The 17,222-nt window shown below is 40.4% G+C and overlaps 1 protein-coding gene across 5 annotated transcripts in view; it reads right to left on the bottom strand.

The window, feature by feature from the left end:
• DACH1 (dachshund family transcription factor 1) overlaps nucleotides 1-17,222 on the bottom strand; it is a 382,097-nt gene that overhangs the window by 98,263 nt on the left and 266,612 nt on the right. For all 5 annotated transcript variants that reach the window (XM_088459396.1, XM_088459403.1, XM_088459406.1 and 2 more), the window contains 3 exons: nucleotides 14,832-15,004; nucleotides 11,434-11,569; nucleotides 10,228-10,362 (listed from right to left, as the gene is read on the bottom strand). In XM_088459396.1, coding sequence (XP_088315522.1) covers nucleotides 10,228-10,362; nucleotides 11,434-11,569; nucleotides 14,832-15,004 — 444 coding nt within the window. The remainder of the gene's footprint in view (nucleotides 1-10,227; nucleotides 10,363-11,433; nucleotides 11,570-14,831; nucleotides 15,005-17,222) is intronic.

Here is a 17,222-nt window from a genome sequence, read left to right as displayed (position 1 = left end):
CAGCAACAAATGACATTTCGGGGAGAGTAAAGTGTTCACTTCAGGACCAGATATTTTTTTGTAAGGGAGTGAAAAAGTAAATTACCCAGTGCCACAAATATTCTGGAGGACTTCACAGACTGTAGATTAGTGTTACTGCCAGTAGCTGTGTCCTATACCGGTCAGAAGCCGACATCTGGAGATTTTTACATTTGCTTTAGAGAAGTTGCAAGTCTCAAAGGTCAAATTATTCTGAGAAGAGGAAAGTAGCTGCAACAGGTACTGTACATGAAGAACAGAAGTGTGGTCACAGAGTTAAACTTTCAAAGCACAAATATGACGATACGAGATGAAGTTTGATACCCAATAGAAGACTCGAGATGAGCCAACATCAGGAACAAGATAGAAGTAACAAAAGATTGGAGATAATGGCATTCAGACAGAAGCACAATAATCTGGCATTTTTTCTGAGTCAGAAGGCATTTAGGGCTCTATTTATTAACATTATTTTTACTAAATTAAAGTGAAAATGGGTGTTTTCACACCCTTTTCACATTATTTTAGTATCACCTAAAGTTACTTAGGGGTTGGAGTAGAATTTTACGAATTCTACTCCAATTGCCCTTAAGTATCACTTATTTTTGGTAAACAAATCACATTTCCCATAATTGTAAATGGGAAATGCGATCTGTGTGCAAGTTACTAAAAATAAATTGTGAAAAACTACTGGAGGAAGCCCTGAGATAATAACTCCATCCTTCTGCTCCTCTCTAACATGCAGAGCTGAGCCCGGAGCCGGCCCCAATGATCAGCTGTGTGGTCTAAACAGACCACACGCTGATCACTGCTTAAAAAAAGAAAAAAAAAATGGTAAAAATAAAACTGACCAGAGTCCAGGGACAAGAGGTCGGGGCCCCGGTGTCCGGTGATGTCCTCCCTCCAGTCAGCTGGTCTCCCATCCTGCACTGGGACCCAGTCAGCTGATCAGGTCCCGTGCAGGATGGAAGATCAGCTGACTGGAGTCACGGAGGACATCACTGGAGTCTCGATCACCGGAGGTAAGTGTAATTAATGGAGAGGGGGTAGTGGGGGGGTGGGTCACGATCATGGGGGTGGAGCTTAACAGTGGGTGCGGGGCTTAGTGGCAGCTGGTCGGCGCCTGAACGGGCACTTGTCATGGTATTTTTTTCGAAAATACCGTGATAAGTGTGCGGAGGTGATTCACAGGGACAGAGCTTTATCGCAAGCTCTGTCCCTGCAAGGGATTTTTAGTAAATCCCTGTGATATTGGCTGAATTCGCAATGCGAATTCAGTCGGTAATATCACACTACAATCTGCATTCAATATGTGGATTGTAGTAAATATAGCCCATAGTGCTTGGTGTGAAAAAGTTCCAAAATGAGCCATGACCTGAGGATGCACCTAACACCAGCACTCTTGTGCCATTTTAATGAGAATTTCTGTTTGCCACACTCATGCCACATAAAATTACTGCCAAGACCCTAACCACTTATGTCACCAAGGGTGCAGAATTAAATCATTTTAAAGCATAATGGCTTGTGGTGTATTAGAAGTTTGAATCCTGTGGTGTAATAAATAAATAATGATTTACAACATGCTTTTACTATAAAAACACCACAATAGGAGAGTTATATTGACAGCTTTTCCCCATTGCTTAAGGAACAACTTTGGAAATGTTTCCAAGGAACAGAGAGGTATGAAACGCGTATGTGTTCCCAAGACCCCCCAATATCCATGGACTTAATAACTACTCAGGATAGTGGTGGTATGCAGGTCCGAGTGTAATTATTTTCAGTATTTGTATAGATTTGTCAATGCATGAATAATGTTGATATTACAATATAATTTTATTTTTATTTATTTTTATATACACTGTTGATTTTTTTATTTCTTTTTCTTATGTTTTATGTGTTCATTTCTCTTGGAATATTGTTCTTTCTAATTTTGTTGTATTTATTGTCCATGTCTTCAATAAAGAAAATTTTGTTAAAAAAACCCCACCACAATACACCTAAATTATCCCATTACAAGGGTAATGGAAAGATCAGGTTTTATTACAGGGCCGCCATCAGGAGGGGACTGCGAGTTCCAGGCCCGGAAAGAGAGGGGGGCCTGCCCCTGGCTCCTTCCTCAGATACATGGGGGCCTGCACAGTGGTGGAACTCCCGAAGGCCATGGAGCATTGGTGTCCATGCTCTAGCTGTTAAGAGGCTACAGAGAGATCAATCTATAACCACTGCTTATACCCTGCTAATCATTGCAGGCATTGAAGGAGTGCAGGCAGCAGTTATAGATGGATCTTTCCTATCAGTTACTATGGGGTCCTTCCAGGCAGCCGCTTGCTGGTGGCTGCGTGGTACAATAAAAAACGTTTTAATTTAGACAAGGTGCGCGTGATGTCAAGACGTGAAGCACGTGGCACCACTGACAAAGGAGCCAGCTGCACTGTGAATAGAAGCAGCCAGAAGACACAGGAGAAGTAAAGTGTGTGTGGGCTGCAGGGGCTGGCTCGAGAGACAGAGGAGATGCTGGCTGGAAATACAGAAGGGGTGCTGGCTGGAGAGACACAATGGATGTTGGCTGGAGAGATAGAAGAGGTGCTGTCTGGAGAGACAGAAGAGGTGCTGCTGGAAGAAACAGAAGGGTGCTGGCTGGAGAGACAGAAGGGGTGCTGGCTGGAGAGATAGAAGGGGTGCTGGCTGGAGAGACAGAAGGGGTGTTGACTGGAGAGGCAGAAGGGGTGCTGGCTGTAGAGGCAGAAGGGGTGCTGGCTGGAGAGACAGAAAGGGTGCAGGCTGGAGAGACAGAAGGGCTGTTGGCTGGAGAGGCAGAATGGGTGCTGGTTGGAGAGATAGAAGTGGTGCTGGCTGGAGAGGCAGAATGGGTGCTGGCTGGAGAATGGGTGCTGGCTGAGGAGACAGAAGGAATGCTGGCTGGGGAAAGAAAAGGAGTACTGACTGCAGACACAGAATGGGTGCTGGCTGCAGAGACAGGAGAGGTGCTGCTGGAGAAACAGAAGGGGCTGGAAATGCAGACTGGGAGCTGGCTGGAGAGACAGAAGGGGTGCTGGCTGTAGAGGCAGAAGGGGTGCTGGCTGGAGAGACAGAAAGGGTGCAGGCTGGAGAGACAGAAGGGCTGTTGGCTGGAGAGGCAGAATGGGTGCTGGTTGGAGAGATAGAAGTGGTGCTGGCTGGAGAGGCAGAATGGGTGCTGGCTGGAGAATGGGTGCTGGCTGAGGAGACAGAAGGAATGCTGGCTGGGGAAAGAAAAGGAGTACTGACTGCAGACACAGAATGGGTGCTGGCTGCAGAGACAGGAGAGGTGCTGCTGGAGAAACAGAAGGGGCTGGAAATGCAGACTGGGAGCTGGCTGGAGAGACAGAAGGGGTGCTGGCTGGAGAGGCAGAAGGGATGCTGGCTGAAGATACAAAATGGGTGCTGGCTGGAGAGGAAGAATGGGTGTTGGCTGGAGAAAGGGTGCTGGCTGTGGCGACAGAAGGGTGGTGACTGTGAAGAGAAAAGGAGTACTGGCTGCAGACACAGAATGAGTGCTGGCTGCAGAGACAGTAGAGGTGCTGGCTGCAGAGACAGAAGGGGTGCTGGCTGCAGACACAGAAGGGGTGCTGGCTGCAGAAACAGAAGGGGTGCTGGCTGCAGACACAGAATGGGTGCTGGCTGCAGAGACAGAAGAGGTGCTGGCTGCAGAGACAGAAGGGGTGCTGGCTGCAGACACAGAAGGGATGCTGGCTGGAGAGACAGAAGGGGTCCTAGCTGGGGAGACAGAAGGGGTGCTGCTTAAGGGACAGAAGGAGTGCTAGCTGGAGAGACAGATCGGGAGATAGAGAAATATTGCAGACTGGAGTTGTACAAATGTGGGGGGATGAGGGTTGCCCATTTTAGCTGTCCTGGATCCCACAATTTCTGATGGCAGCCCTACCCATGACTGAACGTAACATGTCACTTAAAAGATTGTACACATATTCCTAAAGTTGTTTTCCTGTCATGGTCTTGCATCTTAGGCACTACATTATTATAGAAAAGTGGCCAACATAGAAGATCCTTTCAACGTTACATGTATGAGATTGTAGACCATGTTAGTAAAATGTGAAAATACACATTTCAGCGGATATTTAGGAAGACTTAAATGGGACAATCATCAATGTTTGTTCAGCTAAAAACATGTTCTTACAATAAATATGGAAACGTATGTCACACAGAAGTGTCAGTATGCACCTATACTTTACAAACTTAATTATACAGTCATCCACTTGTGTTTTTATCTTCATTTACATTATATCTGGTTTCCACTTGTCTATTTGAGGCAAATATAAATGGGTTTATATGCTTCATTAGTAAATAAAACAATTATTTGGGTCATCTTATTGTTTTTGTATACCAGTCTGATAATTTTTTTCTGAAACCAAATTATATGGAGAACTACAAGAGGAGGGCATCAGTTGTGTAGAGAAAGTGATATTTTCAAATATAAGTACTTCAGATGCAGAGATATAAACATGATGAAACAAAAATAGGTGACATTTTTTATATTGCTATTGAAAGTAGTTTATCCAAAGTACTGTGTTTTGAAATTAAGCTATTTGGTCAAGTAAAAATCCATATAATGAGTAACAGCTACTAATAAGGGTGGTTTCCTCCCACAAACCTAAAACATAGTGGTAGGTCAATTAGAATCTGACATAAATTAACCCTTGTGTATTTTTGTGTGATTGTGTGGTAGGGAATGGTGCAGAGACTGATGGCTCTATTTTAATAAATAGTAATAATAATAATAATAATAATAATAATAAAAATAATATACACTAGATAGCATTTTTGCATACGGTGTAGTTCATATAATAACATTTAATAGAACATATATAATTTACTGTTCGCATTTTCACTTTCTATAGTATAGCGTAATACCTGTATATAGTAATTATACAGCTATTTAACTCTACGCTTATGCTGCATATCTTACACTTACATTATAAGGTAACATCAGTAACATGAAAGGATCATTTTAACATAAGCTTTTATGATCTGGAAAAAGTTTTTTGGAAATAAAAGGTATTAAGGACCTGATTCTGAGCCGCAAGCTGCTGCAACCACTTTAGCGTCATTTGCCGTAGCCATGTGTGAGACTTTATGCTAATGCTAGTATCAAGGGGCGCAGAGAGGGGGGGAGAGTGTGTACAGATTACCCGGGCCCGGGCTTCCTGAGGGGCCTGCGGGGGCCTGGGTCCGGCACCGCCCCTCCCCCTCACAGCAGCCCTGCACACAGCGTGTGCTGAGCTGCATTTGAAGACAGTCTCCTATGCCTGTGCGGGGGAGCGATCACACTGATCGCACCCCCCTGGCTTTGCGCCGGGCTGAGGGGGCTCAGAGCGCCCCCCTTCCCCAGCGCGGAGCAAAAAAATTTTTTTCTCTCGGCAAGGGGGCGTGGCCACGCCTCCCCTATTAGGCCATGCCCCCTATTGCCGGGGCCCGCCACGGCTCTTGGCGGGGCTGCTAGTATCCGCCCTTCCCTGGTGTACAAGGCTGCGTCTGACTGTGCAAGAGCTGGGACACCCACTTTCAGCATCTGTAGATGGTGTAAAACCTCTTTAAATGCCATCATCAGTAGCACCATTGAAACTTGCAGCAGCCCCCGTGCTAGGTGCAGATTCTCCATCAGAGTGTGGCCTCCAATGTGAGCGATTAAACAACTGAGTTTGAAACTAGTTAAGCAACAAGCCTGCATCAATACCATAACAGGCCAATAAGATGGATTATCTTCATGCATCTGAATAGCTATCACCCAGGAACAACCAGTACAATTTTGATACCTGCTCTGAGTCTACAGTGAAACGCATGTGCCAGACAGGTGTTTTGGGATTGTTGCGCATGCGAAGTAGCAAAAAGTTGCTCAACTCCATGAACATCGGCATGTGACTCAGAATCAGGCCCTAAGTCAGTAAACAACACCAACATAAGACTGCTACAAGACAGATTGTAGCACCAAAAATCTTTGTCATCAACATCAAATATTTATCAAATTAATATTGAACATTAAAAATGTATCACTAAGATAGACATTATTTTTGCTCATTGTAGAAAGTACCAGGAAGAAAAAGAATCATATAAAACTATCGTTGTATGATATTTAATTAAACATAAATATTGCTAATAAAGATCATTACAGATCTAAAATATACATTAACCAATTAGTATTCCATAGTGGCATACTTGCCAACACTCCCTGATTGTCAGGGAGAACCCTGAAATAGCAACAATCTCCTGACTCCCTGAAGAGTCTCGCAATCTCCCTGATTACACCTTACCCCCATTATGAAGCTGTTCTATATAAAAAAAAAACATGCAAATGGGATCATTAGTATAATTTCCCTGCATTGGTGATAAGACACAATGATCCCTATGGATACATGCATTTCCTGAAGAGTGTCAATGTATTTTCCGCAACAAGTAGATCTTACTAAGGGTGTTAATTAATAATGCTTGGAGAGAGAAATAACACCAACCAGTCAGCTCCTAACTGTCATTTTTCAAACACAGCCTGTAAAGTGACAGTTAGGAGCCGATTGGTTGGTGCTATTTCTCTCCAATTTTATCTCTCCAAGCTTTATTAAATCTACCCCTAATTGCTTTGGGGCTCGTTTACATTTGGATGTGAATTAATTGTATGGCACACTCTCAGATGTAGCATTACACGCCTACTTTACCACCACGCCCATAGGTGTCGCTTTCACAATCTCCTTGAAATGCTTTTTCAAAAGTAGGCAAGAAGGCATAGTGGACATTATAAACCATGGATAACTAACATACCTAAAGGGCAACTACATATAATTCAAAGAAATTGTTCTACAGTGGAAATATTTGAAGAACAAGCTGAAGGGCTGATAACCAGTTTCAGAGATAAACATTATCCTGAACCATTCCTTCAAAAAGCATTAAGAGAAACTAGATAGCTCAAACAATTAGATCTTATTAATAGAAAAGAGGAAAAGATTTCCAATAACATATTTTCAAATGAGTTAATATCTAAGTATAACAGTTGCTCTAATGATATAAAGAAAATAATAAGATCTAACTATTCTATCCTTACCCACGACCACAATTAAGCAATCTAATTCTGAACGTTCCTAATAAATTGTTTATAACAAGAACAAAAACATAAAAAACATTCTTGCCCCCAGCTATCTTAAACCTATACCACAGATTGAACCTGCAAATTCCTCCTGGTTACCTGCACTCTAGGTTTCTTCAAATGTGGAAAAAATCAGTGTATTATATGTGAATTTACACAAAATACAACAAAGTGTTTGAAACTAACCAATCCACAACAAACAATTGAAATCAAACAATTAATTGTGAAACTTGTTTTGTTATCTATTTTCTATTCTGTATGTGCTACTATGTAGGAAGGACAACACGTACAATTAAAAAAAGATTCCTAGAACACAGACGGAATATTGTTAATAAAATCTTTAACCACAGTGTCCCAGACACTTTGTGGAACAGCATGCAGGTCAACTGAATAGTTTGAGAATAGTGGGTATTGAACATATCCCAGCAACTATCAGTGGGGGAGACAGGTATCAACGATTATACCAACAGGAACTAATCTGGATGTATAAACTTAACTCTATAGCAGAAGAAGGCCTTAATTAGGCAATAGAGCTCAATTCTAAACTGATTGGTCTGGCACCCACATAGAAATTTTAGTGACTGGCCGTTCAGATCAGCTCTATACTGGCTACCATATATTATCCAGCATGCTATTTTTTTCATATGACATTCACCGCATGTGCTTTTCTCCCGGTCTCTTCTCAGATGGATACATATATATATATATATATTATATATATATATATATATATATATGTATATATACTTTTTTTTTTTTTTTTTTAATTTAATATACTCAATAACATATACTAAATTTACGGATAAACTATTTGATTAATATCTGAAATACTCCAATATTTGGATAAATCCTTTTACTATCTGGTTTGTTTTGGAGAGTACAGAGCAAAAATTCTGAATACAGATGTGCCCACATTCATCTATCCTCCGTGCGCTACAAGTCGCGCCACGCATAACGCTGGAGCACAGTATGACTTGGTAGCACCTAGCATCTTTTCGTGCACCTTTTTACCTTCAAATGCGTCTTATTCGCACAACGATGTGAATGGATAGCACAAGCAGCTTCTGGTGATTATAATGATATGCAGCATGCCTATATTCTGTGAGTGACGGCGGGTGTATCTGCATGTGAAATGCTACGTTACAGTGTCAGTGGCTGTAATACTGTAACATAGTGTTTAGCATGCAGATACACCCACAGACGGAAGGAGAACATGCTGCATATCATTATAATCACCAGAAGCTGCTTGTGCTATGCATTCGCATCGTTGTACGAATAAGACACATTTGAAGGTAAGAAGACGCAACAAAAAGATGCTCGGCGCTACAGAGTCACGCCACTGCATGGCGCGACTAGAAGTGCTGGTTAACGAGCCAGAAGGCTAGATGTATGTGAACCCATCTGTATATTCTCTACAAATAAAAAGAGAGAAATATATATATATATTTATATTTGCTTGAATATGTTTTTTTTCCACCTATGTATATTTATTCTTTTATGTACAGTAGATGTAAAATATACATGTTATGCTTAACAATATATATGTATGTGAGCGTGAAGACATTTTTACTTACTAAGTAGAGATGTTGTACTGTATAATAAAAGAGTATCATTTTCTGTATAATATGTTGCCATGATCACAACATAATTTGCATAGGGTGGTCAAAGCTAACAATGTTATGGTGCTAATAATACAATGCCCGAAGATAAGGTTCTGATATGTGTGATAAACATATATCACGTGGTCGGGACACTTTAGAAACATTCATGGGTACCATGGTTACAGGGGGAGGAGTTATAGCGGCGCTTCCCATGTAACATTGAAATAAGAAAATAGCTTGAAGTCAGTGTTCCATGACACGTGATATCACATGATCAAGACGTTCTCATAAGGCTTTAGATACATAGATAACCGCGGATAAAGAGGGAGGAGCTATTTTAATATCACCTTCTATTAAGACAACAATAAAAACATCTATTGATAGAGTTCAGACTCACATGACATATATACAACACTTTTGTTTTTTTGTGGTACAATAAAATTGTTGGAACTCTGTCCCGCTTCTGACAAATATATTTCATATACCCTACGTATCTCCTATGGGGCACAAGGAGAACAAAGAGGTCAGAAGAGAAGGGAGAAGTTACAAGGATATCAAAAGATACCTTTACACACACATCTTTACACTTCTCAGAGTGAGCTGGGTATGCCTACTACTTTGTTTATTGATATTATGCACATGGGTGAACATTCCATTTTTCTGCACAAATTATTTGGCATAAGGAACGGTGATTGAAAGATACCTTTATGTGTGGCCACTACTCTGTTATTACGTAAGTACGGTATGAACATTTACACTTTATTGAAATAAGGGGAGGAATAGAGCTAAGAATATAAAACTATACTGGGGACCATCATTATTAAGATTGTGACATACTACACTATTGGTCTCCCTCTTCTTCTCCCTTTTCTTGAGGAATACTGGATAAAGACTACTCCATTCGAGGGAAGAGATAAAGAGTTTTATATGGACAGAACTTAAAACACCCTATCAGCCCATGATAGAACTTAGATCTGATAATACTAGTGACTTTATATACATTGGGTTGGATAATCCATCACATGGTATCATTGTTTTGTATTATACTGTTATATATCAGAAGTATTCGGTCAACTGTAATAGGGTGACAGTTTAGAAAATGTGAGAGAGTTCTCACACTTTTTAAACTCGGCCAATGTAATAGCGTCCAAGAACAAAGCAACAGAGCAGACTCACATGTTTTCAGACTCAAAAAACTCACGATTTTAAATCTCATCCAGATGTTTTCCAATTTTGAAGATAAAACTTGACCAATGTGAGAGCTTACTGCTAAACTTTCACATTTCCTAAGCTCTCATCCTATTACATTTGGCCCATTATGTATGATCATAGAAATATGATCATATCTTTAGAGGCAGTGCGCAGTAGTAGGTTGTGCCAATACATTTATTTATTAAAATTAACACAGTTGGAAATTGTATTTTTGCAGAGCTTATACATATTTGTATTTGATTATCACAAAGTCTCATAATACACACCAACCTTTTTCTAGATGTATCCTCTTTGCCTCATGTCCAGCTTCATGACCAGCAAGATCGCCTTCCTTTGGACCAGGTATAATGTTTGGAGATAGGCCCATCAGCATCTGGTTCATGGAGAGGCCATTTTGATGGATAGCTAGGCAAGACAATTTTTTTTTAAATGATTTGATACTGACATTATTTTTTTGCATGATCACTATTAAAGTCATTCAAAGGTAACCTAAACACAATGGACAAAATTAATTCAAATACTGATTTAAAAAGTAAGCAGTGTTAATGTTTTCTTTCTATAAAGTGATTGGATGTAATTTACAAAGCTGAAAATATATAGGCCTGAGACATAAATATTTTGAGATATCATGGGCCTACATTGGCACTATTTTGTTACTTTATATTAGTGAGTGCACGGTTTAGCACATGAAGATGATGGAGTCTGCTGGGGTGGAACATTTGTCTCTGATAGGAGGAGTTGCTGAGATTGGGTCACTCCTAGCTGGATGTACTGTAGTGTGGGTGCTAGGATGTGCCTTATATGTACCCCATACTTGCCGACTCTTGATTTAGGTTTTCCGGGAGCATCCCGGTCATCTTGGCTTTGGGGTGAGGCCAGGCTACAGCTGGCATTAGGCCCCACCCCCTTTTGTTGGAAAGCCTGTGATTCATGGCTCCGCGAGAGCGGGGTCGGGTCTAAATGACGCGATTCGCGTCATTTAGCTTTTCCCCCTCCATATGGACCTGCAAATTTACCCTAAAAGCTCTCCATCCTGCCCACTTCACTAGGAAGTGGGCGGGATGCGGGAGATATGCCTACTGTTTCGGAGGTGCGGGGGGTTTACCTGAAAAATTGGGAGCCTCCCGCAACACCCGGGTGAGTAGGCATGTAAAATTTACCCTCATAACTTAGTGAGGCTGGAATGGGCAGTATTTTATAAGGAGAAATCTGAAGACAGACAATTACAGTGATGTTTTTACATTTTCCATGAGGTTGGTATATGTTGACCAACAATCTTTCATATAGTGCCACAAACCTTTTGCATGGAGGTTGCATTCATATTTATAAAAAAGAACTACACATTTTGTGTGCCTACATTTTGCACTATATAAATTAATGTACTGCCATCACAAGCTAAGAAGGTAATATTGTAATATTGCTTTAGGTTCATATAGTTTACAGCACAATGATAAATATAAAAAGTATATAACATACGAATTCTGTCTGAAGAACTTTCTGTCCTTGCTGGAGAACTAGAAACACTGCTGCTCCTGTGAGAAGATGGATGACTGCCCGGTCTTCGTCCATCTTCCAGAGAAGGTACAGGGGATGGACTGTCTGGAACCCGTTCCTATTTGTAACGTGAGTGGAAATCAAAATTGTATTAATTCATTATTATTATTTTAAAATCACATAACAATATAGATTGTTATAATGAGTATGCAATGCATTAATAATTACTAAGATTGTTGTCTATTTCGCACCATCCTTTAGGCAACCAAACATCATTGGCAAAAGCCCGTCAACATCTTTACTTACGTATGTACATGGTTAGCAACAAAACCCACAAAATACATCAGTTATGCTTAAAGTCCACAGTATTTGTGCTTTTTCCTTTATTCCAATACTGTATCATGTAAATATCTTACTGTTAAAAGATGATTCAATATTTGCTGTTGAACTTTGAAATACAGTAGCTGAAGATTTGTTCCTAAAATAATGAATGACACAGTTGCGAAAGATTATCTTTCACCATGCCGTTTTGCAGGTTTTCTATTTCTGCAGCTAATGCAGTTATAAAATATAATCAGATATAAGGGTTAGAATACAATCACTATATTGATGTAATCCTTTGCAACAAAATAATACATTGTAAAATGTATGAAAATATCCCCCTCAATGTCTTCAGCATGTACAGGTCATGATAATCACACACAGAGTGATTCATGACTACCAGACTCAGCTATCCTTGCCTGTTACAGCTCCTCTGCCATTCACCCATCTCATATATCTAAACATTCTATTACAAAAGGACATCTAATGCTCATCTCATTTCAGAAAGGGCAGATTCAAAAACTATCTCAGCATGAGGCCAAGGCAGCGACATAATACATCCCATAAAACCATGTAGAGCCCTCAAAATGTAATTTCAGACAGGTTGACCTAAGGTACTGCTTTCTTAGTATATTTTCTAGCTGTTTATAATAGTTACTATATAATCTGAATAATATTTTCTAGTACAACAATAAAAGTAATGTTTTTTATATTTATTCAGATTTACCTATTTAGAACCTGTCTTGTAGAACACACGTCTCTTTTGTTATCAAAAACTTTCATGACTGTCAAACTGAACAGTATTTCAGAATCTCTTAAATACTTCCAGAACCACTAATGTACATAAAGAGCGGAGCCTCACGTGGTAACATCGGAAACCAGCTGTTACTGACAGCCACCAGTCACTGGCACTCTTCATGGTCGATCCAGTAACCTAATTTGGTTGTCACAATGAGCCTTATTCAGATTAGGGAATAGTGGGACTGATTAATTACGGATCACTATTGCGATTGCAGCTGCGATTATGCACGCAGTTCTGCTGCAAAAATATGCTAATGTTTGCAATCGCTCAGCCAGCATAAAGACGCCCACTACCGCTTTCCAACATCCGTAAGACCTCACAGTCCTGCGTATACATCAGCAACATCAGACCCTCACGCAGAATTAAAGCAGGTCTGACCTGTCTCAAAAATTGCAACTGTCGTCGCACACAGTGAGTATGCCGTTGCCGTTGCAGTGCCTATTTATGCATGCCCAGGAAACGGCATTCAAACGGAGAGGTGCGCATGTGTTTCTCTGACCACTCCCTCTTCACCACCTCCAAACGCTGATGTCCCGATGCGGGGATGCGCATTGGCATCGTGATCGTGAGTGGACACTCACAATTTGGGCATATTTTGCACAATTTGTCATCACGATGCGTCGGAATTGGGCAAATCGTGTAAAGTATCGCTAAGTGTGTAGGCACCTTGAGAAAGAGCAAGTAACTTCTTGGTAAAACCATGTTGCACTGCAGGTGGGGAAGATTTAAAATGTGCAGAGAGAATTAGATTTGAGAGGCGTGTGTCCAAATTGAAATCTAAATTGCAGTGTAGTCCAGCATTTGTGGGCTACATGCAACAGCAGCCAGTATTTACCCCACATACAAAATAAATGTATGTATATGCACTCCTTGCATTGCAACATGGATTGTTCAGGTGCCCAGCTACTTGCCTTATCTTGTTCTATTCCTAAATCTGAATCAGGTCCAATGACTCTGTACAGCATGGTAGGCATCTATACATTAATGGATCAGTGAAAATATTAATGTGTCAGCTAGCATTAGGCAACTGTTACAAATGTTATATTGTTGTCCCTACTTTTTATGGCCATTTCAAAATCTAAAAGTAAAACATAGTAAAAAATACTAAAAACAAAAATAGTCCAAATCGCATCAGATACTTCACCAAAATTATAGAGAGAGAGAGAGAAAGAGAAAGAGCGAGAGAGAGAGAGGGGAAGTCTTCAGTGAGACAATTTAATATACTTGTTTGTAAATGTGACACGATTACAAGACTCCTCCAGGGAATCTGACACTGCGCATGTGCACAGTGTCAGATTTGAGAGCTGGACGGAGGCTGTGGGAGAGAGATCAAAAGATCCTTCTCATGCGAGAATGCCTCCATAGGAATAAAGCAGTTTACTGTAGAACATTTTTGGTTGGAGTAAGCTAAAAGGGGTTGGGTACGGGATGCCGGCGTTCGGGATGCTGGCAGTCAGAATCCTGACGCCGGCATCTTGACTGAATTAGAATACTGACACTTTGATGGTCGGTATCCTTACCCTTCCCCTCTCCCTACCTTAACCCTGCCCCTCTCCCTACCCTAGCTCTCCCTCCCCAGTGCCTAACCCTAACCCCCACCTAGTACCAAAACCTAACCTCCCCCTTCCCGCACCCTAAACCTAACCCTTTCCCTTAGTGCCTAACCATAACCCTCCCCCTAGTGCCTAACCCTAACCCTCCCTATAAACAAACTATCCAAAGACAGTCGTAAATAAAACTATAATACGCTAAAGTGATGTTGCGCTAATAATTAAATTAAATCAAAAAAGGTTAATATACCTTGACATGACAGAAATGGAAACCAAGACGCCAATAATATGTCCAAAATACAATTTATAAAAATCACAGTATCAGTAACACTTTAAAACATATAATGCATAAGATAAATATCTCATATGAAGACCACTCCAGAAATCCTTATATAGCTGTATATATAAATAAATAAAGCACTGAATCCACAGTGTAAAGGATTTCCTCACAGCGTATCAATTTCAATTGTAATTTTGTGTCAAAGTCATATATCTCTCACCGGACCCTTTTTAAGTCCTCATAAATCTGATCTCTCAAGCAGTAGCAGTAGGAGACTCGCTGTCAATAGCGGTGCTTAACATGTATAAAATAGGGAGCATGCGTACTCGTTTGCGGATGCACAATTCACACTATGCATGGCGCATTTTGCCGCACAAGTGCAATTGGACATATCTGTAGCAGTAGTAGTAGTAGTACTGCAACATACCTTAATTACAGAAGTTTCAACCCTGGATGGCGGACTTTGTACTTGTGCAGCGGCAGCCATGTTTGCGATTGTACTGAGGTGGTTCATCTGGCTCATTGCCATGGTAACAGAAGCTGGAGGTAGGCTTACAGGGATTAGCGGGTGTGGCATCATCATAAATGGAAGTTCCAGACCTAGAACAGCAGAGCAAATAAATTATGTTTACAATTCATACTACTCTTTCAATGTTACATATAAGTTATATTTAGTACCACATACATGACTAGATGGCCTCCAGCTTTAGGTTTAAGTTGTTGCTAAAACAAGAAAAGTGTAAATTATGCAGTTAGGTACTTTGCATTGCACAATTATTTCCAAGCATGCATATGTGAGTATATAACTTTCCTCATTGGAAAAAAATCCCTTAAAGGAGACTCAGGGGATATATTTAATTTTAAAAAAAGCAGAACACACGGAAAATTGCTTGTAGGTTTAAGATAATACATTAGAAATTTAGTACAAGTAAAGAATATTCATTATTTATAGTGTATGCAATCAAGTGATAATTAACTCTTTAAGAGGGAGACGTATCAAACCTTGGAGAGAGATTAAGTGGAGACGTTGCCCAGAGAATCCAATCAGCTTCTGTCGTTTCAAAGGTTGTGCTAAAAACAGTTAGAAGCTGCCTTGGGCAACTTCCCCACTTTATCTATCTCCAAGGCTTGATACATATCCCCCTAATTCTGTTTTTTGAGAGGTGAATGAGAAAGAAAGGTATTATTAGGTAGGGATCACTGCCCTCTCTGCAGAGACATTGTCACAGTGCACACAGCATATTTGCCTAATATCCTAATATAGGATGTCCGGGAGACTCCCACATTTCGGGTAGTTCTCCGGGACCCTCGGGAAAGTAGGCCATCCTCGCTATGAATTGCATCATCATGGCATGCCATGCCCCAAAACTTGCCCATTAGATCTCTCTTCTACCAGAGGAAGGGAGTTTCAAAAAGTAGGCACAAAGACTTCTCAGCGGGGTGGATGGCAGAGGAGGGAACAGAAAATCATGTTCTACTCTCCTCGATCCCTGTTTTGTCATTTGCTTAGGAAAGACATTCATGTGCATTGCACTGGAGTCCCTACATAAAGAGCAATGATCTCTATATAAACCTCTCTATACAAACTAATGCTTGCAGGGAGTATTATAATTAGGGGTAAACGGGTTCGGTTTTACTCGGATTTACTCGGATCTTTAAACGGCATTTTATTGGCTATCGCCTATCATGTGTTTTGGATAGCCAATATAATAAATCCGAATTTGCGGTAAAGTGGCGATAAGAACCGAGTAAACCCGAGTAAAACCGAGCCTGCACATCCCTAATTATAATACAGTTGTACAAAAAATAAAAAGCCTTTCTCTTCTCACAGAAATAATGTAATATTTTAAATAGCAATAATCATGGTAAAAAAACAACATCTTAAAAATAAACTTCTTCTATCTTCATTTTAAAGAATATATACAGTATCAAGGTCCATTCTGAGGCTTTATCCATAGCAATCTATGGAGCATAGATGGAATAAATGTCTACACTGTCTAAAGTCGCAGCTTCAGAATCAACAGTTTTTTGAGAATCAGTTCTTTTTATACTGTATGAACCAAATTAGATTTCCTGACGAGTTTCAGATTCTTCCACATGTAACGTGTAGTAGGAAAACATTTTTTTATTAACAAAACACTTTTGATTATTTAGGTAGAAACATTCAAAAGCAGGTCATGTACATTCATTAACATGTCTAATACTCATACAAAACATTCTTTATATGCAAGTACTAATACATCTCTTGATACATAAATCTGTTCTTCTGTTTAATATGTCATAACAAAAAAGCATAGGCAACTTGCAATGACTATATTGTAAACAGTATTTTAAACTATCCAACTAGCCATCAGTGTTTTTAGATGTTTTATTATTAAACATAAGTAGTTATTTTAAAAAAGGAACTTAATTGAATTACAAGTCATTCCACAGTGCTGTACCTCAGTGCATGCTATCATGTTCCGTACAGGGATGTCCCACAAATTACAGTAAATTAATGAACTGTCATGGCAGCAGTAATATACAGTGAATAACAACAGACATTTAGGGGCCTATTCATGATGTTAATTATCGTTAACATTCGAACTCATTCATCATTGCTCCGGCGTGGTGACAGCTGATGCGAAAATCAGCTGTCCCCGCGAGCGGCTTCACTGCTCCTTTCACTGCTCTTTTTGGAGCAGTGACAGAAGTGCGCATTCGTGACCTACAGGTCAAGCATGCGCGCGAGAGCCCTGGCGTCCGAAGGAAGGAGCCGGACAGGGGCGGAGAGATCCGAAAGGATCCCTGTTCGCGACCCGGGACATCTGAAGTCGGA

Source organism: Taudactylus pleione, unplaced genomic scaffold (assembly GCF_031769625.1).
Source record: "Taudactylus pleione unplaced genomic scaffold, aTauple2 ptg000041l, whole genome shotgun sequence".
Lineage (NCBI taxonomy): Eukaryota > Metazoa > Chordata > Amphibia > Anura > Myobatrachidae > Taudactylus > Taudactylus pleione.
Note: the sequence above shows the minus strand (reverse complement) of the source record. Positions and strands in the feature narration are given on the sequence as shown.